Below are 26,913 nucleotides of genomic sequence, written 5' to 3'. Positions count from 1 at the left end.
AACTCACACTTACTTTACAATTGATAGCTATAAATTAAACAATGGAGAAAGTTCAAATTTAGGATTGCTGTAAAAGTATTCCTTGACTGAATGAAAAAGGCCAGCCTTCGTGCAGTCATAAATCTCTATGAAATCTCTCCCCTCTTCACCCCATAAAAGCACCTTTGCTTTCTTTAGCAACCAGTAATGCCTCCTGTATTTAAGGTATCAGTTTTAAAACCTATGTTCACCAGCCTAGTTAAAATTAAGTCAGTAATACAGCTTTAAAAAATTACAGTATATAAACAAGGTTGTAAGCTTTTCAGGGAGATAATTTCTATGGGGCTTTTGTTTTCAGTAGTATCATTTTCATTCCTTAAATGCTCTAACACTACAGTGACATATGCCAAAGAAAAGCATAAATGAGATGGTTAGCAGACTCCTGTTACCAGCTGATAATCCAACGATATCAGTGACTGAATTAAGTATTCTTTCAAGAAAGACATTAATCAGGCATTTCTTCACTAGACTGAGAAGTTTTTCTAAGGAAAGACTGTAAGTCACACAGGCACATCCCCTGGTAGTCACAAAGCAAAAGATACTTGAAATACCTCCTGGTTGTCTTACAGTCAAATTGGGAGGTAAGATATAAAGTAACAAAATAACTAATGTAATGTGATACGGATTGAAGTGCCAGTGAAAGGGCTGGAAGAGGAAAGAGATTAAATTCAGCATTTTAAATCTCAAAACAAAATATCATGTGTGAATAAACCCCAAGCAGTGAGCATCTCTACTTTACTTTCTTTCTAAAGTACTAAGTACATTTTAACATATTAAGGCATTCCAAGAAATCATTACATAAAATGACAGTCATACTAAAGTTATATGCACCTCTGAGTGCACAAATGGTTACTCATGACTCAGCATAAAACAGCCCATTAATGCTGTTTCAGGCAGTTAGCCAAAATCAGCTGCACTACAGTCTGAAATAAACATAATACTTAGTGATCATCTTAAATGTGCTATTTTATAACCAAAAGTTATTTATATAAATAGACCACTGTAATTTAGGTTTGGCTGATTATGGAGCAGATCTTCTAGATGGGAAAGAAAAAGCCATCTGTCCCTGAAAAATGTAATAGCAGATTCTGGAGTATTATTAGTCGGTAAAATCCATGTTAACTAAACAGAATAGCTTTCTCAAAACAGCAGTTCTGTCTGTCATAACTTGCAGATCAATGGTCTTGGAAAAAGAAGAAAAATCAACAATGTGCCAAGTCTGCCTAACACAGAGTATCACAGTAAGAATATCTGTTCTCAGAAAACACGATACTTCCAAAGACAGAGACACGAAGTTCTCTCTATTAATCATAATGATGAGAAGCTAATGCCAATTCAGAGATGGGACAGTAAAAAAGAGAACAAAACAAAACACCCCCCCACCACCACCCACACAGATGCAGATACTCAGGGTCACATTTTCAGAATGTGTGTGTGCCAGGACTTTCGGAATGAAACCGTTATTTACAACTGCCAGAAGAGAGGCGTGAAATCATGTCATCATGCCAAATCAAACCATCCCAATGGATTTACATGTGTAAATGTAGCTACTTGTGACAACAAGCATAAATCTATCATCTTACCAATGTTGAATTATGACAACAGAAACTAATAGTAAGAACACAGACATGTATGAACTTACATAAAAACAAACCAAAACCATACGCATTCTACTCAAAACAGTAAGAAAGAAAAAGTTAATCAGTCTATTTTAACCCTGTGCAAAGAGAATGGGAAAGAGAATTAAACACATCCAAATCTTGTTCCTTCGGCTTATTTAACTTCACTGGAATTCTAATGTGAAAGATGCATATCTACATGCTGCCTTGTGTGAAGTTTTCAGAGAACAGAAACACTTTATCTCCTAGAAGTGAGTGCTATTCCTCCTGATAGCACAACAGGGAACAAATCAAGACTGAATGGCCTCCTGGGAACTAAACACATGCAGCAGCACAAATCAGTTATTTCAGTACATTTACATGACTATTCACATTAGCAATTTGTGTCGAACTTTAAAGCTCCAAGTACAAATAAAAAATTCTCAAATATGCAAATTCCTGACAGAATTCCTTTGAAATACAGGATTTCTTTCCTATCCATGAAAAGTAATTAACTATTTATAACCAGACATAATAAAAGCAAAGCTGATAAATGATTACATTTGGAGCACATCTCCTATCAGTGATATTTACAACAGTATTTAACCAACTGGCATGAACAAGTACATCACCAATAAGTAGTGATGTTAAGTTAAGGTTAGCATGTTAGTTATAAATACTAGTGAAGAGCTATAAGGAGAAATGTTTAACTGTTTAAAATTTAAACATAACAACAGTAGTGGATTGATGTTTCTTTAGCTTTTGCACATGGAAAACTTACCTCAATGCTGAAAGGGGCATGGAGACACTATGTAGTGACTGATGAATATTACCTATGCTGTACAAGTATATAATCAATCACTACAGGGACATCTTTAGCCTGACTGCATTGTTTTAAATCAAAGAAGGCAGTTAGAAAAACAAAGCAGGAAATTAAATAACCAGAAATGACACTATGCTAGGGAAAAACACTTCAAGACACCCAAGAAAGGGAGGGGGACCCCTCACCACGTGGCTGCTAACCAGAAAGTACCTAGCTGATTTATGTTCAGCAACACAGTAATTACTTTGTTAAAAATGTGAATTTAAAGTCTATAAAGAAATGTAAAAACCATTGCTCTCAAAGCGTGTGTCCATATAGCCTGTGTAAATGTTCATCTGTGAGATGTTCAGTTCTCAGTAACTGTTTCCTAAGAGTAGAATGACATAGAGAGGCTCTGCTTTGCTTTTTCATAAGCACTCTTAAGAAGAAAAACCTCTCTGGTTAATTTTAGGAGCATTTAAAGTCCTAGAAAGAAATGTCCACATGGTTTTTTAAAAAAATCTTTATCCTTCTATTATGTAGTTTTCCAAAACAAATACACTTGACTCCCAAAGAGAAGAAATGCAGGCACTAAATCACCATCAGTTTTTTTGAAGTAACCCTGGTTACAGTAAAAAGGGGCCTGCCCAGCTCCTCATCTACAAATGGGAAAGCCCCTTGGATCCATCCATAAAAATATGAAAGCTGAGACCTGTTATTTCTAAAGATGAATGCCTGAAAGCAGTTAGGCTTCTCACTGTGGCAAATGAAATTAGGTAAAACAATTTGAGAGACAGAGAAGGAAGTACCCATAATAAATCACAGCCCTAAGAAGGCTACATCTATTTCGTTGAAGAGTCTAAATTTAGACTGCAGTAAGCATGTCCCTCAGTATTACGAACAGTGTAAATGAAATAAATTGAAAATACATTGAAAACCAAAATAAACCATAATTCCCTTTCTCTGTCTCCATTTTAATACAGCCAGAGCAAAAATTTACATATGACTCATGACCCCATGCTTAGCAGGAGTCAAATAGAGACATTATTATAGTCATCTACATATAAATGAGAGACTATTTATTGTATTATTGTTTGAAAGACCATAGGAAATATATTTAAAAGCATAAGCATGACAGATGCTTGTTTAAAAAAAAAGATCACATGCTTTTCACAGCAGTAAATATCGAAGGAATTTGGAGATGGAAATAAAGAGAAAGCCGTAATACCTGGAGATCTTTATTTCTTATGAGCCTTCAGCATTTTTAAAATTTATACTTTCAGAACAACACAGTAGCCTTCATGCTTTGCATTCTAGAATAAGACTGCACACTTGTGTCTTCATATTTGCAAAGGTACAACAGGTTACCAAAGCCAGAACCAAGACTGTGAATCATCATCAGTCAGGAGAATATAGAAAAATGAAATATAAGTACATACCCACCTTGAAACCTAATGCAATAGGTTTCATTACAATGCAATACAGACACAGCAACTCACAGTTTATAAACCATAAACAAGTGTGCAAGCCACTTTTTTTCCCTCAGCTATGTTGCTCTTAAGCAGCTGCATCTAAGCTTCTGTAAAAGAAAATTTTGCATCCTTTCAAATAATCAAATGGGAAACAGCTCATATTTTTCCAAAATTTTAATTTTTAAGCAAATCAATCAAAGCTATGGAATGTGTAAAATTGAACAGGAAATTGTATATTGCTTCACCTACCTTCTCTAGAACTAGATTTGCACCTTTTAAATGAATGACCACAACAGCAGTTTTCAGTGTGGGAAAGTTTTAAGTATTGATTTTGCCCGCATAGTTTGATTTGCATTTGGCAGTGTCTCCATAGAAATCAGAGAACATAGGCCTAGAAAAGAGCTCAAAAAGACATTCAGAAACCTGTGCCCCACAATTTTCAAACCAGTTACATATTCACCTATTAGTAGTTTAATTTATGTCATAATCAAGCTAGAGAAACACAACCATGTTATTCAAGGCAGAGTCAAATGCACTGCCAGAGATGCATGGCATGTCCTCACTTACCTCCAAAGTCTATTATTTTGTTAGAACACATATTAGACTGGCTAGACATGATTTGCTCTTTTACAGATCTAAATGCTGGTTCTTACTCACTTAAAGTTGTTTGTATTTCCAGAAAAATACTGAAACCAATAAATGAAGCTAACTGGTCTATAATTGCTCTGGTCATCCTATTTTACCTTCTTTATAATTGATACACTGTCTATTCATTTTTTGTTCTTTCTAGTTTTAGTATGTTTCTGTCTAACTTTGAAGATCAGAGAGCTTATGATTTACCTCAGTTGATCTCTTACTATTCTTCCTAGCAAAAAAGAGAACACAATTCCCTTAAGGAACCATTGGCTTTAACTCCTTTTCTCTTTACATATGCAGTATTACCTACATATTTTTAATCTGCGTGTGGAAACTTTAGGTTCTAGATCAGACCATATCCACAAATATAAACTTTAAAAGGCTTTTAAAAACACTTTTAGAAGTTTTTTTGTTGTTATTTTTGGTATTTAAATAACACAGCTTAGCGAAGTTCGTTTCTCTCTGTGGCCAGTAATCATTTCCATTAGACATTAACTCTTAAACAGGACATTGGACTAGATGATCTCTTGAGGTTCTCTTCAAACCGGAATTATCTTACGACCTCAGAGATGATACCCACCTACCTACCTACCTAATGGCATTCTGCTAACTGAAAGACAAAGGCAGCCTGATACTGCTTCCAGATAGGCTCAAAGGTTGAATTAATAAGCTTGATCTGGAGGAAAAGAAAGAAAAAAGAAAAAAAAAATCCTAGAGAACTTAAAAGCAGAGGCAAAATGTACTTACAGTGTTGGCAAGTTCTAAATAACTCCCTCCAACAGAGTTGCTAAGATTTGAGGCCTGAGATAGAAGTCTCTGCAGAGCAGCCTGTTGAATTACATTGCTTCCACCATATTCCAATAGCTTTTGCAGGGTAAAGTGACTCTGGAGATCAGGACTCTGAAGATCTCTTGCTCCTGAATCATATTCCCAGCTTTCTCTGGCTCCTGACAGGGCACCTAAAACGCATAAATGGAAAATCAACTTAGTATGGACACTGCATAAAGAACACAGGAATGAGCCTGCATGCCTCTCCACAAAGGAAACAAAAGCAAATAGCTTCCCCACCACTATTCCGTATCTTGCACATGCTGGCAAATCCAGAAGGAAAAAAACAAACAAAGAAAGACCATTTGCAACACACAGGACATTTACCAAATTACAATACTCAGGAGGGAAAATAATAGCATTTGCAAAGACGATTCAGTAAGAATAAAAATAGAATAATTTATAACAGCTACAAACCACAGAAAGAAAACGTGCCAATTATTATTCCAGAATAAAGGGCTGTATTAGTCTAAGTACAAAATATAAAAAATATAATTAACCTATTTTTGTTCACTGAAGCAGTATCAATACAATATTTTAATCTTCTACATGTGCAATTTATCACCTTTTTATGTTAGCACTGCCTTTCTTACTCATTATCTCAGGATTGCTTGTTATAGTTCAAGTTTCTAGGAAGTGTCAATCACCAGCTGTTCCATTACAAGTAAGTACAATACTATCATATATCATAGATATCGTATATCTAGTACGAAACAATGAGTGCTTCACAGAAAGGTTTTGTATCATGAAGATGTAGGGTTACTGTTTATCTATGTACAGTATTCCCAACTCCCCATAACTAGAGCCAGGCTTAAACTCTAAAACAAGGGATTTAACAGTTTTCCAATTTTGTTTTATTGGTTAGCTACTTCATCCTTAGGTGTTTCTGCTTTCCATACAATTGTCTCCTTTTAAAATGCTGCTATGTTATATATTCAACAATTTTCTAAAATATTCCATGGTATACACTAAATTATTTAATAACTCTGGGAAGCATTGTAATATTTCATATGCAGACTAATGAAGATTATAAACAATTGACTTGTCCAAGAACATACTCTAAGTTAATAGAAAGGTCAACACAGAATCAAGATCTACAGGCAGAGAAAAACTATAAATTGCTCTATTTGCATGCCATCAGCAAACTGTAAGCAATTGGTAGCAATGCTACCATGTTAGCTCAAAAACTGTCCCTTCTTATGAGCTATTTTCTCTCTCTGAAATATTCACTAGCATTCTAAGCGAGTGTTTATTAATCAGCAATTATTACTTAGTAAAATGGCAGGGAACAGTAATATACTATATAATGAACAACTAAGTCAATGCCTTCCCCCCAAAAAAAATTAAAGCTGCAAATGTGCAATGAGAAAAATAGCCAGAAGAGAAGCATGACAGCAACTAATCTGTAGCTTTTGATCAATACTCTTGTAAAGCAGTTATGCATCACAAACCAACTTAAAAAACCTAAAGGTGTTTTCCCTGACTTACTGCAAAGAAAATATGCGAGTCTTTTAAAATATAAATAGAAAATAACAGGAAACAGTTATTTTGTACTAATTATTAAGTACAAAATTACATTTTGTCCTAATATAACTAACATGATTCATTATCACGACTATAGGCAATGATTAAAGACTAAAATTGATTTAATTACTTTTACATCAAGACTACGCATCAGTGTACTTAATCTAGCTTAATTCTGCAAGCTTTCCAAAACAGTCAAACTAAGGTATGACTAATAGCTGTTTCCCATTCTAAAGCATGACTAGGTTGCAATGGGTGTACAGTGTATTGTGTGACAAAACACAGTGTTAGGTATCTCTGCCCTCTTGTGGCTACAACATCACAAAAAAGTTTCCTGCAAGGAAGGGAGCTGAAGCAGCAGAGATGTCTCAGGAACCTAGGAATCAATCCTGCCTTCTTCTAGCTAGACAAGGACACAGGAGACAACCAGGATATCTGCCCAGCTATAGCCACAAAATTAAGAGAGTAGGTTATTATCATGCAAATACTCTTGTTTTCACAGAACTAAATGTATATTCAGCAGATAATCTGCACTGTAACTGATTTTCTACTAGTCAAAAGACAGTGGTCTACAAAAGAGCTCACACCACTAATAACAATAAAATTAAGAACATCAGCTTTTTCAAAAAGACCCCAAAGGGCTTTCATAGATTGCACCATCTGTTATAATACTGAAATTACTTGTGACATTGTGCTGACTCAGAGGTCGCCTATCAGTCAGATGAATATAGGCCCTCCAAGAAAGATGTAACCATTTTAACTCAAGAAGTTTTCTTAAAAGTTCAATTCTGTACACCTGATTTAAAATATACATTCTAAAAGTGCAAGAAGAGACAACTGTCACGGAAGAAGACGTTTCTGGTATTTTACTTCAGGCTTAATCCTAAACTTGGCCAATATTTTCCTAAAAGATTCCAGAACTCATGGCTTTTAGAATCCCATCCTCATGGGATATGCACCCTTTAAGTCTCAACTTAGTGGAGAAATTCTAGGGTTGTCGAAACTGGAACTTCATAATACAGGTGATAATTCAGCGTAGATATATACTGCATTTGACATTACATGTGATCCTAGCTCTTTCTCCTTACAGTAATAACCAGAATGAAGGTATGATGCCACACCAAGAGTTAATAGCGGATCTGGTAACCAGGAATCAATAGTTCTTAAATCTATGTTTAAGAACCAGTCTTTACAGAAATGCATACATCCTGTAGTTTTCCTTGTTGTTCTACACTTAAATATAATCACACCATACATGAAATTTCAGTCTCAAAAGAAACAAAATCATTGTGGCATTTCCCGGGTAATAAGCATGCAGCAGAAATGATGCTGCTACAACTACAGAGTAGGAAAAAAAATTAGTTGCACAATATTTGTATCAGTCAAGTAACAGAAAGGCATATCATCGTTTTTAAATTATATAATTACAGTTACAATTACACAGTAAGATAGTCAAATATATCCTTAACAGACTGAATGAATACACCAAACTTCTCTAAAAACATAGTATAAATATCACTTTTTGATTAGGCAAGTCCTGAAACATAGCCCAATCCATATGCTTCTGCCAACGGAAGTAGGCAGTGGTTGGCTGCAAGAACCAATCAGAAAAAAATTCCTGTCCCATTTGCTGTCTTCAGCCTTACACAATTTAGGGGAAGACTTACAAATAGAGGAAAAGGAAAAAATCTAGCACGTGTGGAGATGAAGACATATTACTAGTACCACAAGTGTATTTTTTTTTTATTTTCAAAGTACAGAAAATTTCTAAACAAAACAGTTCCCCCCAAAACCTAGCAAAAGGTATAGAAATCACTTTAGTTAACACACCTGCAACTTGTCAGTTATTCTATCTCTTGGTACAAGTCTCATAAAATAAGAGTAGTTCTGACATCTACAAATAGAAAACAAAAAATAGACTGAATTTAACTATTTGGAAAACACACTGCACTGCATACAGTGGAGCCACACATACATTTAAAGGGTAAATGTCAACCTTAAAAATGACGCTTGGAACCAGGAATGTTTTCTACATAAGTATTCTTTTGATTTCCTAGTTTTTCCTAAAAAAACTGAAAATTTGAAGAGACGTCGATCTGCTCATTTGAAATACAGAAAACGAAAAAACCCTGCAAATAAGCTCTGATCCAAAGACCAGAAGGGTCAACTTCATACTAAGCCAATCCAACCAGCGAAGTGAAAATTGGGAACTCATATTTGGAGCTTACCGAAACTGTTTCTGTCATTTTTTCTCTATAACAGAATGTAAATTTTCTCACATCCTGCTCTCTGTGATATTTTTCTCAGAAGAACTGTAAGAATCTAATAAGAAAAAGCAGAAGGATGAATGAATAAATGTGCTTTTGTGTTCTCAAAAAACCTTCTGGCAGAACTGTTTGCATCTGGAATGGAAATAAAACCTACTTAAAACCACAAGGAGGCTCTGTGCAGGTCAGGGAACCCACTCCCTTGCAAGAACTAAGGACCTAAAGCTCCAGCTTCACTGTCAATAGTTATTGTGCTGTACTTGACCTAAATAGCCTCTCAGTTAGAGTAACTATGTTTCCTGTTTAACAGGAAATATACTTTTAAAATCTATTTATTTATGTTAAATCAGATTACAAAACAATATAAAGGATAATACGGCAGCAGATACATGATGATGACTGATTTGTCTCAAGCTTTTGTTTTTGGACAGATATTTAAAATAGGATATGGAACATGTGCAAATAAAAATGATCAAAACTTATGATTGGCAAAAACTGAGGTTTTTAGTCCGCAAGTTCTGCCAGGTATCTATCCTTTTCACAAAAACAAATTCCATGCATTTCTGGAATACCAACATATAGACTTTCTGATTAACCCCCCACCCCCCCAGCCTGCTCAATGAAACACACACTCTTCTTGTTTCTACGCTCCCAACCATCAAGAGTGCAGAAGTACAGGTCTTCCCAAGCTCCAGTCCTAGTTGTAAGACCTCCAGAACCCGAGTTTTCAGATACTTTGCACTGTTGCAGAGATCTGAAATCCCCTGGATTTGTGAGGCAGTGCATACAGTCTAACTTCTCAGCATTGACCCTGAAAGCCAAAGGGCCTAGGCCACGTGAGGCAGCAAGAAGCAAAACAAATGTCTGAGAGTACTTCACACATCACCAAAGTCATTTGGTGATACGTGAAGTCACACATCAATATCAGTTTTTACAAACAGGAATTTTCCACAAAAATGTCAAACTTTTTGAGCAACCCTTCTCATTATATTCTAGACCAATAGAAAAGCAGCTTTTTTATTCCCAGAAGGACTACTGCTTACCACCTGAAATACAGAAAAATTCTGCTCTTTCGTTCTGTCTGCTGAGAATGTAGTGGCTTCCTACACACTGGTCAACTAATTATATGTCAGGAAAGCAATTTCCTCTTGGACTATCCCCATCATTTCCTTCAAGTAAGCATTTCAGGACATCAAGATGTCTGTACTTTAACTGCAGTGGAGTTTATAGTTTATAAATAAATTCTATTTATTATTGTTATTCCATATAGCTACAAATAACCTCTCACAGACAGGTGGGTGAGAATGTTTATTCAAAAATACAGGAAGTTTTCTCTTAAGTGTCCATTACCAGTTCTAGGAGAATTTAGAATAAAATAGCTTTTCTGTTTTTGAAAAAGACTACATAGACACATTTTTTTAAATGAACTCTTAACTCAGCATCCAGTCCTAGAACAAGTTTTCATCAGAACTTTTGCAGAAGACTTCTGCAAAAGAGGGAAAACAATCTGCTGTGGAAGAACAGGTATGCAAGATGCACTAAATTTTGAGAATCTCCCTAAGAACAGCATGTTGGATCATTACTAGACCTTTTCCTTCCCATTACACCCATATCTGGTTTGATGAACACCACACAGAAGTTGTCATGTTAGGCTAAGTTATTTCCTCCCTTCTCCGCTTAGGAATGCAAATAAGGATAACAAGCTGTAAAGGAAGGAAACCACAGATAAACAAACTAAGGCAACTTACTCCATAGGAGAAATCTGTTTGTAATTATCTAAGAGGATAAATGAACCAAGTTAATTATTTTTGCTTTAAAAAGGAAAATACTTGGACTTCTTAGAAAAATGTATCTGACACCTCTGATAATTTTTGCTTGGATTTAGTGTTTTATAAATAGTTCAATGAAAAAAATCTCAAAATATTTTTATATTGTAAAGACAAGCAAGAATACTTTGAAAGCATTTTATATGCCATGAGTAATATTATGAACATAAAACACAATGCTCAAGTCCAATAGGTACTTTGGAAGAAGCAATAATCTTTCCTCTCACATTACATTTTTCTCTATACATTAAAGAACCTCCTCAACTTACACTCAAGATGCTCTCAATTTGGATCTGACCTTAATTCACGTGTACCAAAGCAAACAAACAAAATATTCTCATTTTATTGCTTGGTGTTCTAGGAACTGTAATATTTCAGATTTACATTGGTAATGCTAGAGGTAGGAAAGGTGGAGAGCATGTCACTACATTGGACAAGACAGGTGATGCAGAAATGTTCTGCAAGACAACTTTATCTTACAGAAGCTGGAGAGTGGGATGCATCAACAGGCTCATCCTTGAAGAGCACCAGCCAAATAAAGCACATCCTCTCTGAAAGCCTTTGGTTACTAAAGCTTATTAGAGTTTGCATAGAAAGCATAGCTGGGACAAAAGTTATCAAACAACACTGGAACCCAGTTCCACACTCCATCTGACAAGCCACACCTCCACGTCTTGCTGCTGGAGTTGGCTAAAAAGCATTCACAACACTGGGTCATGCAGGAACGTTCACTCCAAATGAGCCAGAGCTGTAGCGCTCTGTAGAGCGGGTAGTGTTGAGAAGGCCAAGGCTGAAGCATTAGCTGCATGCTCTGGTCTCTGCCAGTCCTTTCTTGCACTGGTTAGGGGTAGCAGCAACTGCACCAGCTGTTTTAGGTTTCCTTCTGCAGTTGCTCTTCCCCCTTCCCTCCAATATTTTTAAGCTATTTGGTAATTTCAAAGACATCTGACAGTGGTATTAGTGTCTCAAAGACACTGCATTCCTACAATTTCTGTGGAAAGAGACAAGAGCCTCTATTAGTGCTCCTGGTGAGGAGGGAAAAAAAACAAAAAACAAACAAACAAACCACACTGAGAGCTCAGCCTCTAGTAGATATACCAGAGCACGCGCGTGTGTGTGGCGGGGGGGGGGGAGGGGGGGGGGAAGTGGAGGATAGAAGGAGGAGGCCACACAAAGAAAAGGAGGTGTATTTTCATACAACATTAAAATAAGTCATGGAACTTTAACATCTACAATGTCTTGCAGCCCAAAGAACTGCATGGGTTCAAAGATGCATTTCTGGAAGAGAATATCACAGAGAGAGGGAGAAGCGAGGATAGAAGGGCATCTGTGTGTGAGCAAGGGCATGTATGCGCCTTATCAGACACCAGAGAACTCATTCTTCAGGGAAGATTTCTCTTTTGAGTAACTTTATTGGTATTTAATTCCTAATTTACTATGTATTCCATTTTTAAGAAGAACATAAATCAACTGGCAGATATAAATTCCTTGGAAATTCAGCTTCATTTGTACTGCCGCTCATAGAACTATTTTAAGTTTTTACAAAAACAAAACAAAACTATATTCTCCTGCTCAGCACAGAAATAGCAGTATCAAAGGAATATTTAAAAGTAATAAATTGAACCACTTTAATTAATGTGTGTTCATATGTAGTTTATTTCAGCCTAGGAGATATTCACAACAGCTTTTCACAAACAACTCTAGGGTGGAACTTTTCAGAAAAGTCTCCAAAAGAAACTGCAATACACATACAGGTCTATACAAGCTCTAACCCCTAGTGTTTAATTTAATATAGCCTAAATAAATCTAATAACCGCATCAATTTCTTGGAATTGATTTATTTGCAGTAAGGTCAAATAAGGAGTCCATGCAAGGCAAAAAGCATGGGTCTTCTGCCCCAGTTAGCCTGCCTCTTACACTTATCCGTAAGCCTAATTTCAGCCTGAATGACTACCATTCCTTGGAGTTATTCTCATGCCTGACATATAATGTAAATAAATCACCACACCAGATTTTCAAGGAAGTAGTAAAGAACAGGGGAGCTAGCTAAGAATTAATTACTAATAACTATCCTCCAACTGTTATGGATTCTTACTTCCATAACTGATCACCTAGCATATGAAAACAGATCAGATCAGTAGGTACAAAAAACCACTCACATGCCTAAGGAAAGAACATACTGATAAACTACCATATTTTGTTCATCCTCAAAAGCAACAGATACTAGAAAAAAGGCCATCTTTCTCATGGAAAAAAAGGTAGCTTGTCATTTATCTGTGAAGAGCTAGACAAATCTTTACAACATACAATAAACAAATCTAATTCTAACTTTTAAATGAAACACTGTAAAACCATACAATACAAAAAGCTGACAGAAGCCACAGCTGTTCAGCTAACTTCCTACCTTAAATCATTAGAGGTACGGTTCTGCTGTTTTACAAGGCTACATTTGCTAAGCCATCCACTTCCATCAGTGGCTAGACTATTCACACAGATTTCATGTGCCTATCACAGTGCCTCTATCTCCAAAACTAGGAACTGTATTAACAGATCTCATCCAACTGAAATTCTCCCCATATTTCCTCCTGAAGTGATACATTAAGGAGTCAGGTTGCATACAGTCATTGCAAGACTCCAGCAATACTTTCAAAAGTTATTTTATTCATTTTTATTAGATTTTAAATAATGTCAAAAGAATATTACATCAACGAGTTCACATTAAATTTCACTTCCACGAAAATCACTAGTTAGTACTTGGAAAGTAATGTAAAGTCTCCCATGGAGTTCAGTGGCACAGAGTAAGTAGTAACATACAAAACAAGATCCTTGATTTGCTTATTTTCAAGCAGCAAAGGAATCATTCTAATAAAATGAAAAGTGTCCTTATTCAGGCATTTGAATATAAGATTTATTTTTTAAATCTAGTCTTACACTACCTCATTTGATTGTCCAGTTGTCAGAAACAGATGTAAGATTAGCTTACTAAGCACACATATGACTAGGTATTAAGAAACTTGAGTCCTGTATCTTGACTAAAACTCAATCTCCTTACTTCTGCATCCCACTTGGGAACACAGGAGAAGAAACATTTGTTAGGCAAAACAATTAGAATCACCTTTCACCACCAATAAAAACTAACTGGTGAAAAAAATGTTCAGTAAGCAATTAGGACTTCTCCAGTTATACTCTACTTCACAATGAAGTGCAATGATTACAGGTAACAAAGATAATCTTGGGTTTTTGTTTGTTTTGTTTTAGATACACACCTCAATTTTCACTCTATGAAGGAACTGTGAACATCTACAAGAAAAGCCTGCACAAAATGCTAACTGGTAATCTCCATACAATCACATACAAACTTGTGGTGTAAAAAGCCCCATCAGAGAAGATGGATTCCTTTGCTTCAGATAACCAGGACTCCTGCTGCTCAGCGGCAATTAAATGAATTTGGAATTTTTGTAATTTATGTGCTCCATATGGATATATGATAAAAGCTTTCAAGGGATAGCAGCAGCTGACATCACATGGAAACCAGTCTTGAGAAAAGGCCTATAAACAGTCTTTGAAGAGAAGTATTATTAAAAACAGTGTACCCTGTTGGAAGCAAAAAAACAAAACAAAAAAAAAACAACAAAAAAAAAAAGAGCATCCATCAAGTTTATATGTATGTATTAGCACACAATGATGTCTCCTGTCTTAAACAAGATTTGGAAAGCAATAGCAAGCTGGCCAGTATAACAGAATCAACTCTGAACACGAACACATAGCACACAATGATGTCTCCTGTCTTAAACAAGATTTGGAAAGCAATAGCAAGCTGGCCAGTATAACAGAATCAACTCTGAACACGGACATGAGCGTGAGCCCTCAAAGACATGAAAGACACAGAAGCATATGCAGCTCATAAGTCAAGCTTGACTGCAGGTATCATTCCTCAGCTCGTTATGTTCATGCTCTGCACAGTGTTTATATCACTGAGTTACATTACAGTGCTGTTTCCTGGCCTCTGTAAGAGAAGATCTGTAGAACATCTTGGACAGTGCTGCCACAGTGGTTTTACTTTACAATCATATAAAAAGCAGTTGCATTTTGAATGTTATTATTCCCACCCTGTTTTTTGTTTATGTGGGAGAATGCATCCATATGTTTTCCAGTTATTAGCAAGCCTTACAGAATCTTCAAGAATCAAAACAGGGTGCAAGGAAAACAGGAAGTGTATAGGTTTATAACTACAGTATGGTAAAATCAGGCTTCTTGAGCATGGCACAGAATATACCAAGGTAGGACATTCAAAACTATTCCTGAAGTCAATAAACTTTTGGAAAAAAAATAGAAATATGACAACTCAAAAATAGAGAGAAATATGACAACTCATCAACTTAAAATATGCATTAGACTTCTCTTGTACAATGAAAAGATACTAGCAAACAGGGGAGGAGAAGAAAGAAAAAAAAAGTATGGATTGTCCTAGGAGCAATGGGGACATCAACAAATCTGAATGTTCATCATACGACAGTATTTTTTAGTAGCAGTTAGTAAGATTTCTTTGAGAGATGCATCTGGAGACTGTAATATAGTCTGCCTCCTGAAACTCCTGGAGGATGTCTTTTACCCTTCATTATTACAACTCCTAATTGGCAGGACTGTCCAAGAAAGAAGGTTTTAAAGCAGAAATTGTCAGAAACCTCTGACAGCCAGAGGAAGACAGCAAATAGAAGTTTGTATGGCAGTTTGAAGGCAGAAGCATTTTTTTTCTTTTCCAAAAAGACAAAAAAAAATGCATCTACGGCAGTACTGAAAAAGCAGTCAATATAAAAAAAGCACCACAGATGATTATAAATGTGAGTTGTGAAACATGCATCATCCTTAATCCAATAAAAAAAAAGACAGTAGGAGCCATCTTAGTTTTGAAGTATTGTTTGGAACATCTCCTGGAGAAGATTCATGGGCTGAATATGCAGTTGAGGCCAAGGATTCTGAAGATATAGTGTAGACCGTGATGGAGAATGGCAACAGGAGTTTCATAACTAAAGAGTTAATCATACACATACACATTTATATATATTTTATATAAAAATATATTTTTATATATATAAATAAAAGAAGGATAGTCAGAAGAAATACTGACTAGAAAGAAGGACAAAAAGGAAAGCAGGACAGGAAAAGAAACCAAACAGCAAAGAAGAAATGGAGTTGTGAAACAGATCTCCGATGCTGACAATCCAAGATGGAAAACCAATAAAGCATGAAGATATGGAATTCATCAAGGATACAAAGTAAACAAGGAAAATTCAAGTATCTGAGATGACAAGCCAAAAACATGTGCAGAGGTAAGTATGGGAAGACAGTACAACATGAACCCTGCTAAGTAACTAGGGAAAAAAAAAAAAAAAAAAAAAAAAGAGCCACACACACCGGGTTTTCAGTTCTAGGAGACTGATTACTAAAAAAAGAAAGACAGGTCAGTTACCAGAGGAGCCAGAATACAGACAGGCAATCTCTCTATGATGCAGATGTCTATCTGATGGTAAAGAATACTCTCGACTTTAATCATCGCAGTAGTCTTTCTCTGCATGTTTCTCAATTTATGGAGCATCTCTCATTAAAAGAATTTTATTTAAAAAAAATCTAGACTCATGTAGTAAAACAAACAAAAAAAGGTTGAGGGGATATTGGAATCTCTAAATACAGTCAAAGTTTGATGGCCGCCTTCTGAAGTAGGGGTGTGGGTCAGTTCCTAGATCATGGACCAGCTGTCATATTCAGCCAATACTCACCTGCGTCAGAGCACCAGCAACCTCCTCAGCCCCTTCTGCAGCACCTTGCCCTTGTGGGGTTGACCACAGAAGCTGTTGTCCTCTGGTCTTTTGCATTTGTTATAGGGTGAAAGGAAGCATTTTGTAGGTGTTAACCTTTCCAATCTAATGAAAATTGATCACAATACTAATGAAAACCAGACTCAGTAACACAGACAGTGCCTTCCTATGCCCTGTGTTCTTGCACAGGGCAGGAGAAGGGGCTTTTTTGTTGCCTTTTTTTCAGGGCAAAAGGAAGGGAAAACATTACTATTCTCTAAATCTCAGATCCACAAGTAAGTAGATAAATTTTCTAAAGCATTTCAGAAATACTCACATTCCTACAGTATATTATATCTCAAAGACATGAGACTAAGTTTATTTCTCTCTTTGTTTTTAATATTTCTACCTAACTACCTACCTGTTTGGGCTTTCCAGCCAATGAAGAGCTCACTAGGTCTTCAGTTATCAGCTGCACTCTGCAATTCATGTCTTTTCGAGGAAAACTGTTGTCTTGAGCAACTAGGGCTTTTAGAAGAGTATGTTCTGCATATATTCTAGTTCACATTAAGGATGACTAGACCATAACAGTTATAACAGCACTCTAATGTATGAGAAATTCATGCAAAAGCATATTCACAAAACTGTAGGTAAAATCCTGATGCCAGTAAAAATAGCAGCAAAACTGTCAGGAGTTTACCTATTCTTAGGTCACACCAGTAGAACATTTAAAAGCCATACCTACCTAAACTGTTATCGCTGCTAGTCGGCCAGGAAGCCATCCTATCCCTTAAATTTTTCTTTTTACAAGAGTCATCTGATTTCACAGAAAGCTCCACTTCCTCCTTTCTGATTTCTCGCACCAGTTGCATGCGGCACTGACTAAAATCCTGAAAGGAAATTTTTCCATTTTCATCTGCTCCCAGCTGGTGCATGATCTCAGCGACAGACTCCTCCATATTCAGCTGGCGGCAAACCATCAGCAAATCATTCCTGAGGATATTTTTAGAGGGAGAATAGGGAGGAATGGGAAGATGAAAAGGGAGAGAAAATGTGGGGGGGGGGGGAGGGAGAGAAAAAAAAAAGAGAGCGCAATTTAGTTTAGAAGAAAAGGAATACTAACTCTTTAATCTGGAAATGAATTAATACACAGATACTTAAACTCACTAAGTCAACTACGATTTTTGTCCAAACCCTGAGGATGGCAACAGAGTTCAACAGAGAAAGACCACAGAAAGGCAGGCAATATTTTTCTTTAAGCATTAACCTCTATTTTCATACTGTTATTAACATTTCTACAAGTAGCGAAATACACTACAAGGGAGAGCTGAAATTTGCTGTTGATCTTTATAGTGTCTACCTGACTTCCAAACATTCTGACTACCAAAAGTTTTTAAGCAGCTTACTTGGTCCAACTGCTTAAAGAAAGTCACAAAAGGGAGAGGAGGTAGCTCTCTGGAAAGCACTCTGACACTAAGTGTCAGAGGCCAAAAGACAGCTGCAACCAAATCAACATGAAAGATACTTCCAAAATATAACACATTCACAAATCTGTACAGAGTGCTATCAGAATGGATGCATGCAAATAACCCTAAACATACTGCCAAGGGGGAAGGGAAGGGCATGGAGGGAAAACAGTCAAGCACAGTGGGATCAATGCCATTTTCTATTTTGTTTGAAAAGAAAAAAACTTCTGGAATATACCTTAGACTCAATTTGAGGGATAAAATTATTCTGAGGAGAAAATATTCTGAGGTGTTTGTTTCCTACCACTCTCTATGCCTCTTTCCTTCTCAAAATTGAGTTAAGTTGAAGGCTTTAAAAGAATTCTTGACAGTAGCAGTTGGTTAAAAAACACTGCATGAATTAGAAGTTAATTACTAAATAAAGAATGGTGAATAACCATTAACAAGTCCAGTCAAGAAACAATAGTAAAGAATGTACAATAAGTGGACTATTAGGCAAACTTCTAATATTCTACAGTTATCATGCATGCCAAGCATGACAAGCTCATTTCATGCATGCATGAAATACTTAAATAATTTGCTGCAAAGACTAAATAAACCCCTCAAAAAAAAAAAAAGAAGGCTGTCTCTGAATGGCAGACAGTCATATTGCCTTTTTCAAAATGTAAAACATCCAAAAAAAATCAGTTCTTGGGCAAATACAACACTGCAAATGTAAGCCAAGACTGCATAGTCTTTCTCAGTCCACAAAGAAAGTGCATCTTTTCCTTTCCAGATGCTCATAGTTTTCCAAAACAGCAAATTTGGTAGACTCAGGCCTGCCTCAATCCACTGCTGCTGCTTAAAACAAGTCATCTGCTCACAAAGGGCAGAGCTGAAGACTCACTTTCTTTTTTCTTTCCATTCTCCTCCCACTCAGTGAATATCCCACTTTACACAGGGAGGGATACAGGGGCAGAGCAGGAAAGAAAATGTTGAAACCTCTTCTCCAGCAACTGAAGGAAGACAGATGCATTATTTACAAAATGCTAACTAGTCAGATTCTAAAAAGAAACATGAGTGACCCAATCTACATCTGAAGCAATAGCTGCTTTTTACTACCAAAATTTCCTTAGGGCTGCATTCTGTCTGATTTCAAAATTTAAAAAAGTGCCACTATTTCGGCACTCTCACACTTATCTATTTCTTTCCTTTCATCCTTTTCTTAAATACTTGTTTTCTTAAACACCACAACACTACCACAGTGATCATACCGCAAATGGTATAAATATTTCATAGCTTTTGTCTGTTATTCATTTTTACTTTGTACAAGTCTCTGTCACCTCCATAAGGCTCACACAGCACATCTCCAAATAGATGTTTGCTTCCTGACCTTGAAAAGGTTTGTCAGTGCTGAGCTCTGCTCAGCTGAGCTCCCTCTAATCATGCAAATATTAACTAAATATCATTTGTAACTTCTGCAGTTTGAGGACACAGCCTAAAACAAACCACAGAAGCATTAAGAAAGATGCAATGAACTACAAAAAATACAAAATCAGAGTCTACTTAAGTAACTCTGGACAACCAATACTACTGAAAACAGATTCCTTTTACTCAGGGCAAGTCAGTCTGAAACGACAACAGCTTTCCTAACCTCCACCTACTAACATCAAAAGGAGTCTTTCTGTTTTTAATAAAGAAAAAGATTTTATGTTTACATGCTACAAATATTCCCTTGTACATCTACACGGAGTTTTGCCATGTAAACATCTGCATGTTCAGAGGTACAACTAATCAGAACTTCTAGTAGCTTTAAAAAAAGTCTCAAAAACATTCTGAAATAGAGAACATAAAATTCCACAACAAGCAATTGCAACACCAGAGAATCCTACTGCAGATGAAACAATCGTGCTCTATTGCTTAACCATAAAACTCAAAGATTCCTCTTTTTATGAAAATACCTCTATTTATAGAATAATTCGGACATCTATTTTCACCCGATTTTTAATGTCAAGATGAGTACCAAAGTTGCTCCTAAGTTCAACAAACATACAAAGGCTTAAAGGCAGATAAACATACGCAATTCTGGTACATCTATTCTTAAAGTTAAATGTTCTCAGGTGCTTTGTAGAACTGAAGCCTACGCAAATACTACACTGCAAACTGAGTGTCCAAAGAAAAAAAAATATATTTTAAAGCTAGAAATGATCACATTTCTTCTCTTGAACCTGGCCCTCACTCTGTTGGAGTCAACTGACATCTTTCCACTGACTTCTCCAAAATTTGAATCCATTTTTTATGATAACAGACACACAGGACAGTTGGTAATAGGAAGTTTCTATGTTGAAGAATCTAATCATATCATCCAGACGCACTTCAAATGAATTCTTACCTGTGTTCACAGGTAAGAATTTTTCAGAGTCCAAAAGGCTGGACATTTAACTTCTCAAACTTTCTGAAAATACTAGCTAACATGTAACACACAGATACACACCACCATGCAATACAACTATTTTATTAAACATTGTCTTATAACAAGTCCATCTCTGCTCATGTTGTGCTGATGAGCAGTAGAAAAAAACAATTAGATGACAGAACAGTTTTCAAAAAGCTGCAGGATTAGAGGAAAAGTCAGAGTTACAAGAGTAGTTAGAATGATTACGAACACTATATAACATTTTTAAACATTTAGTTTTCAGTCTTGCTAAGGCTTCATTCCACTTTTGGTGCCCCATTTTCACATTAGTAACTCTCCTCGTTTTTACTCACAGCACACCAACTGGAAACCAGAATCTAGTCAGTCAGCTTTATTTTTTTAATCTAGGTTAAAGTTTAGCTTCTTGGAGCAGTAAGAAACATAAACAACCACCACATCAGTTTATTTTATGTGTAAGCTACTGTACTCCCAACCTGCATTTTGCAGAGCATCAGTTTCAATTAACAGTCTCAAACTATATACCAAACATATCAAAACCTCCATATAAAAATATTTACTGACATCAGTGCAAGAATACAGTTACTAAGTCCCTTTTCACTCCAAAAATCAGAAAGGCACTTTCCACTTTGGATTTAGCAAACTTGCTGTATCAAAATAAACATTTTCTCCAAAATACATGGATTTGGAATATTTTTAGATTAAGCAGTTCAATGGTTGGAGAAGAAAATCATATGCTTAAATAGAGTCTTTCAATTTTACTTCATGTTAATTTCACTTTTGCTAAAAAAAAATCTCAAAGTACCACCACATAACAGGTTTTCAAGCACAATGGCTATGATACCTAAGCAGGACTTTTACAGACAATTGAAAAAAGAGCTGAAGGAGCTATGAAGCTGAACTCCTGCTGCCACAAGAAACTGTTCTTTTAACAAAATGGCATCAGACTCCAAGTTATTCTGCCATAATTTGCTTCAATTATTTAGCCATCTATCTACCATAGCAATCCTTTGAGAAGCCTCATACACATCACTTTCCTAATTACTACTAATTCTGTTTAAAAGCACGTGATTTCCGTAACAATTTATAATAAGTCCAATTAAAGTTTATAACTTGATATAAATTTGAAACATTTTGATTTCCTCCCCCAAGAGAAATTAAATACAAATATGGTATCCTACTGCACAGTATAATAATATTGAGCAGCTAAACGTATGAAGCAAGCATATATATGCATGCAATAAAAATTACAACAAAGTAGTGTTTATATTTATTGTTTTCTTTGTAGGCGGAAGATCGAACTTTAAGAGTGATAATTCTGTTAGACCACAAAACAGAACCAGTGACACAGTCTTTTTCTTTCTTAGCACAGCCATACTTCCTGTTGTACTCTACCTTGTTCTGATTACTGCTTTAGTAAGCATAAGGAACCACCTAGGTAAGCATGCATGTATGCTGCCCAATACCTACAGATTGCCATCCTGAGACTTAACTGAATGAGTCACTTTTCTGTTCTTATCCCTTCTGATAGGCTATCAAATCTATAAAGGAATGATGGTTCTACAGTAACTATTTAACCCCAAAAGCAACTATGAATTCATTCATATTATTTAAGTTCTCAGCTACTACAAAGATTTTAACGACATTTTGCTATGAAACATTTATTCTTTGCTTCTGTAACCTGCAGTCTAGGTACAGAAATTCCTTTGAAGAAAAAAGGTTAAGATTAAAGATGTACTCAAGTTCCCTAGAGGCAGACAGAGTAAACAAACAGCAAACTGTAAGAAAACATGTTACACACTGTTGTGTTACAATTATGAGTCACTTCAAGATTAATTCTGTGGACAGTCAGTAGGACTGCTGGCTAAGATTAAACTGAAAATGTCTCTCTGATGGAACACTCTGTAACAACCTCAGCAAATGAAGCAATAAGGGGTTATCAATATAAAATATTTTCCTGGAATCACTAGAGTTTGTTTACTTTTACCTTTGGTAGCAATGTGCATAATCTTTTTCTCTGGTGTAACTATCAATCTTTGGAGTTCCCTCTGCTGGACACTTACCAGACTGCTGCATTTCTAGGTCTTGCATGGTGCCTGTCTACTCTGAGGCTTGGTTCTAACCTCTTACTATTTAAATCACGGCATTACCACAGTTCCCTACCTTTCACTTTTTTATGAGCAACAGCAAGCAAAGAGTCACGAGAATAATCTCAGAACTGTTTTTTCCCCCTCATATTGTTCACACTTGCTACTCTTTTTGCTTCTTATCTAAAACATCTGCTTTTTGCTTTCCATTTAAGAAGCTGCAGGCCCTTGCAAAGAGGAAAAGAGCTCTCTGCACTGGCAGTCTGGCGTAAATGGATGCTGCCATGTCACACAAAAGGCTAACAGAGGCCCCTTACCTCTAACTGAGCTTTTCCCAAAGTGCTATGCCCGGGCTCCAGATATATGACCGCTGCAGATTCCAGCTGCTGACACTGGCTACAGCTTCTGTGAAACTTCAAGACCAGCAAGCAAGACCACAGACTCCCACACAGCTTAAGCACACACTCCGCCAAGAATTTCACCTTGTAGGATTTGTAATAAATCCATAAGACATGTGCTACACACAGAATTCTAAAACAAACTGCTTTTAGCTGAGACAGCACATAAAAGCATGGATCCAACCAAAAGCATACCTTTTGCTTCTGTTTTTTCACCAGTCTTTCTTTAGACCTAGATCGTATCAAAATCCTCCAAGGAGTACCTCATTCATTTCTGCTGTCCACAGCTTTCCTATAAACCATAGATCTTTCTTCTGCCTTGCAGATCAGCTTCCTTCCATCTGAGAAGTAGCTCTCTACTGTGAAAATGTATCTTTCTGATTCTCTTTGCTGCTCATCATGCTGGCTTCCAAAGCAGTCTGTCAAGAGTTCTTTGTTCTGCTTTCTAACTTTCCCTTCCTACAAAAAGTTTAGGATATAGTTTGTCAGTTTGCTGCTTCCAAAAGGGATGATCCCACTCTCAGTCCTATTTCCCCACATCTCTTTCCATTTTCATCTACTAGGGCTGACTAGGAAGGCAGTTAAACCAACATAAAGCTCATCATACTAAACAGAATAGTTCTCTTGACTTAGCTCCCCACACTAGTTCACTACAGAGGCAGACAAGCATCAGCACCAGATCAATAATAGCACCATTCCCTTCACAAGCAAATAGCTGTCAGCCCTGCTTATCTGTATCAGACTGCCTCCTTATCCTCTTCACTTTCTGCAACTTACTGCTCCACCAGGGCAAGCAAGCCTGTCTTTGCCTGTGATCTAGGAGCTCTGGCAACTCCTATACATGTGGAGACCTTTAAATGACACTACAATTCCACCACATTCATCAACATTCCAATTTTACACAAAATCATCCATCATCAGACCTTATAAAATAGCTGTGCTCCAGTTCAACCGCTTTAGCAGCCTCAAATGAAAAAAAAAAAAAAAAAAAAAAAAAAAAAAAGCTCATCTCATTTTTACTGTTTTAAGCAGGTAAAAACACACACATAATAAACTGGGACACCACATACAGACTGCATGGACCAGTTACCTTCTGCAAAATTTTAGAAGGGAAGTAGAGGCAACAGCCATCAAAAATTGCTCAACCTTCAGGGGAAAAAAAATCTGAAGGTTCATAGAATAACATCTTTTCCTTAGAGATTCTTAAACATCAGCATTTTAGATCGAGAAAGAAATAGCTAGATAACATGTCCCACACTTCACAGGAAGCAGGCTGTATAAAATGCTTATCCCTCAAACTATACCAACAGGAATAAGTTAATTAACAGGATCCTTACAGTTCCTAAGCCATCTGACATTCCAGGAACCATAAGCAACACAGAACATATAGTACAGAAGCCCCCAGTACTACAGTGTGAACTTTTGCTACAAAACCAAGTGAGGGCACTCCTTGTTTCTCAAATCCACAGAACCAGGAAGGGCACAAAAAACTTAAGTACAGAACAGTAAAAAGTACAACCACCCCCCTTTTGGCTCATGTAGCCTTTTAAAATGGGCAGAACCTCTTAAGTATATTTCTCAGGCTATTTGCTAACAGTTTGTGATTGTCTTTGAATAGTTTTGCAGTTCTCCAGTGATATTGGTTTAGCATGACAAACTCAGGGCTGGGCACCCAGAAATCTTCAGTTCACACTCTGTATCTATCACTGTCTAGGCAACTGACTTGTATCTCTATAATTCTTCACAAAAGACTTCATAATAGATAACAATTACAGAACTATTTTGCAAACACAGAAGCCGACTCTCTCAATTGCTCAGATCAAGTGAAGAGAGGTATTCAGAAACAATTAGATTTGCTTGAAATTCTTTCCCAAGCTCTTCAAAATTTCACATCTTAACTGAATGCCCACTCTGGGACAATTCAAGCCTTTCCTCAAAAGTGCTCAGCATCTACAACTTTGCATCTACAGCTTCACCTGTAGCTAGTGTAAATTACAGACACTTAAAATACATTTTTTTTTTTACTAGACACAAGGATCTCAAGGTAAGCACCCAAATTTAGATATCACTTTTGAAAATTATCAGCCTTAAAGATTATGCCCATTTCTCTGTCTGTAAAATACGATTAAAACAAAGTCCTTACCTACACATGAATAAGAGAATCCATCTAGTTCTGCATTCCACCTAAGACCTAATAGAAGTTTTGATTTTACAGAATAGAAAATTCAGGAAAGTCTACCAGCAGGTAGAGCTGTCTGGTAGCATACTAGACAAGTATCCACATTAGCAGATACTAGTTCTAATCCAGATTCTGGCCTGATTTTATTAAAGCATTGCTCTCTCTACTTACACCAGTAAGATAGCTGTTAACTCCCCCACTACGTGTTTTGGTATTTTATACTGCTTTAGAAAGAAGATATCCAGTAGACAGGTCTGTGCTGTCATAGCTTTTTGAACTCACAAGACCGAAAAGATTGTGCTTAGATGTATATTCAGCAATATTTATGTATTTTTATATGCACCTTTTAGTATAGGCATGAAATTTCAACAGTACATGAGGTGTGGGCAGATATCCTGTTCTAGCAATCAAAAAAGAAGGTCCAGAACCATAACTCCTAACTTTTTTTTCCTCCAAATTGATAGCTTAAAAAACACAGAACAATTCAGACACCAATCATCTTGACATAGAGATTTCCAATGCAGTTACACATACAGTGATGCTACCAGATCTTAGGTCCATATTGTAGCCTATTGCCATCCACTATTGGCAGCAACCTTCTAACTCCACTCAATGGTCTCCAAAATCAGATAAGCAACTGAAGTCCCAGTTCACCACGATAAATATTATGCCTCCCATTAGCCAGTCCTGACAAAACTCCATATAGAGGGAAGGAAGCAGACTAGAGTCCATTTTAGGAAATTGGGTGAAAAAAAATGAATGAAAAGCAAGGAATAAAAGGAGGTTTTGGTTGTGTTTTAAATCTGAAGAGGAGTATTACAATTCTGAGAATGGAGTTCTGCACAGGTGGACTGAAGAAGTCTTACATTATTAAGATGTCATTCCACAGAAATACAGCATATAAGACCATGGAAAAAACTGCAACAGAAAATTATCCTACCCCCTACCCAAGGGCAGGAACAAATATTCCTGCATTACTCCTGACAGATGGCTGTCTAAGCTGTTCTTAAGGCCTGCACAACCTCCACTGGTGACCTATCCTTTACTTAACTACTCCCCCAGTTTCCTAATCTGAATCTTTCCAGCTATAGTTTAAAACACTTTATTTCAGAAAGGAAAGTAATAGTCTATTTTCTATGATCATGATGGATAAGACAAAGATAGTCATTACATATTTAAAACCATTATCAGATGCCTCATCTTTTGAGTAGAGAATTCAAATCTCTGCATTTCTGACATTGTGAAGTGCTCTGGGCTTTCTCCAATTGATCCAACAACCTGATGGATGACAGCATGCAAAACTAGACTTGGGTCATCATCTTAGGTCTTAAAGGCACTGAAAAGACCAGAAAATTTGAAACCAAAATTCTCATCTTAAAATAGCAAGAGATAATTAATTCATGTTTAAGACCTACTATAAATCTCAGACCATCTTCTGAATTATACATCCTGTATATGAACCACTAGCTGTACTATTGTGTACTTACCCTTACTTTATAGCTTGAAAAAAATCAGGTAAGATATCTTCAATTTGTCAATATCAGTTTTAATTCCAATCCTGTCCTTCTGTACATCTGGCATCC

The 26,913-nt window shown here is 36.5% G+C and overlaps 1 protein-coding gene across 3 annotated transcripts in view; it reads right to left on the bottom strand.

Moving 5' to 3' along the window:
- Nucleotides 1–26,913, bottom strand: part of MCC (MCC regulator of WNT signaling pathway) — a 198,963-nt gene that overhangs the window by 162,017 nt on the left and 10,033 nt on the right. For 2 of the 3 annotated variants that reach the window (XM_062599020.1, XM_062599019.1), the window contains exons 2-3: nucleotides 17,533–17,780; nucleotides 5,295–5,506 (exon numbers count right to left, since the gene is read on the bottom strand). In XM_062599020.1, the coding sequence (XP_062455004.1) occupies nucleotides 5,295–5,506; nucleotides 17,533–17,780 (460 nt within the window). Of the gene's footprint in view, nucleotides 1–5,294; nucleotides 5,507–17,532; nucleotides 17,781–26,913 lie in introns of those variants that run through there. The other variant, XM_062599023.1, reaches the window with a different exon arrangement.

Source organism: Rhea pennata, chromosome Z (assembly GCF_028389875.1).
Source record: "Rhea pennata isolate bPtePen1 chromosome Z, bPtePen1.pri, whole genome shotgun sequence".
Taxonomy (NCBI): Eukaryota; Metazoa; Chordata; class Aves; order Rheiformes; family Rheidae; genus Rhea; species Rhea pennata.
Note: the sequence above shows the minus strand (reverse complement) of the source record. Positions and strands in the feature narration are given on the sequence as shown.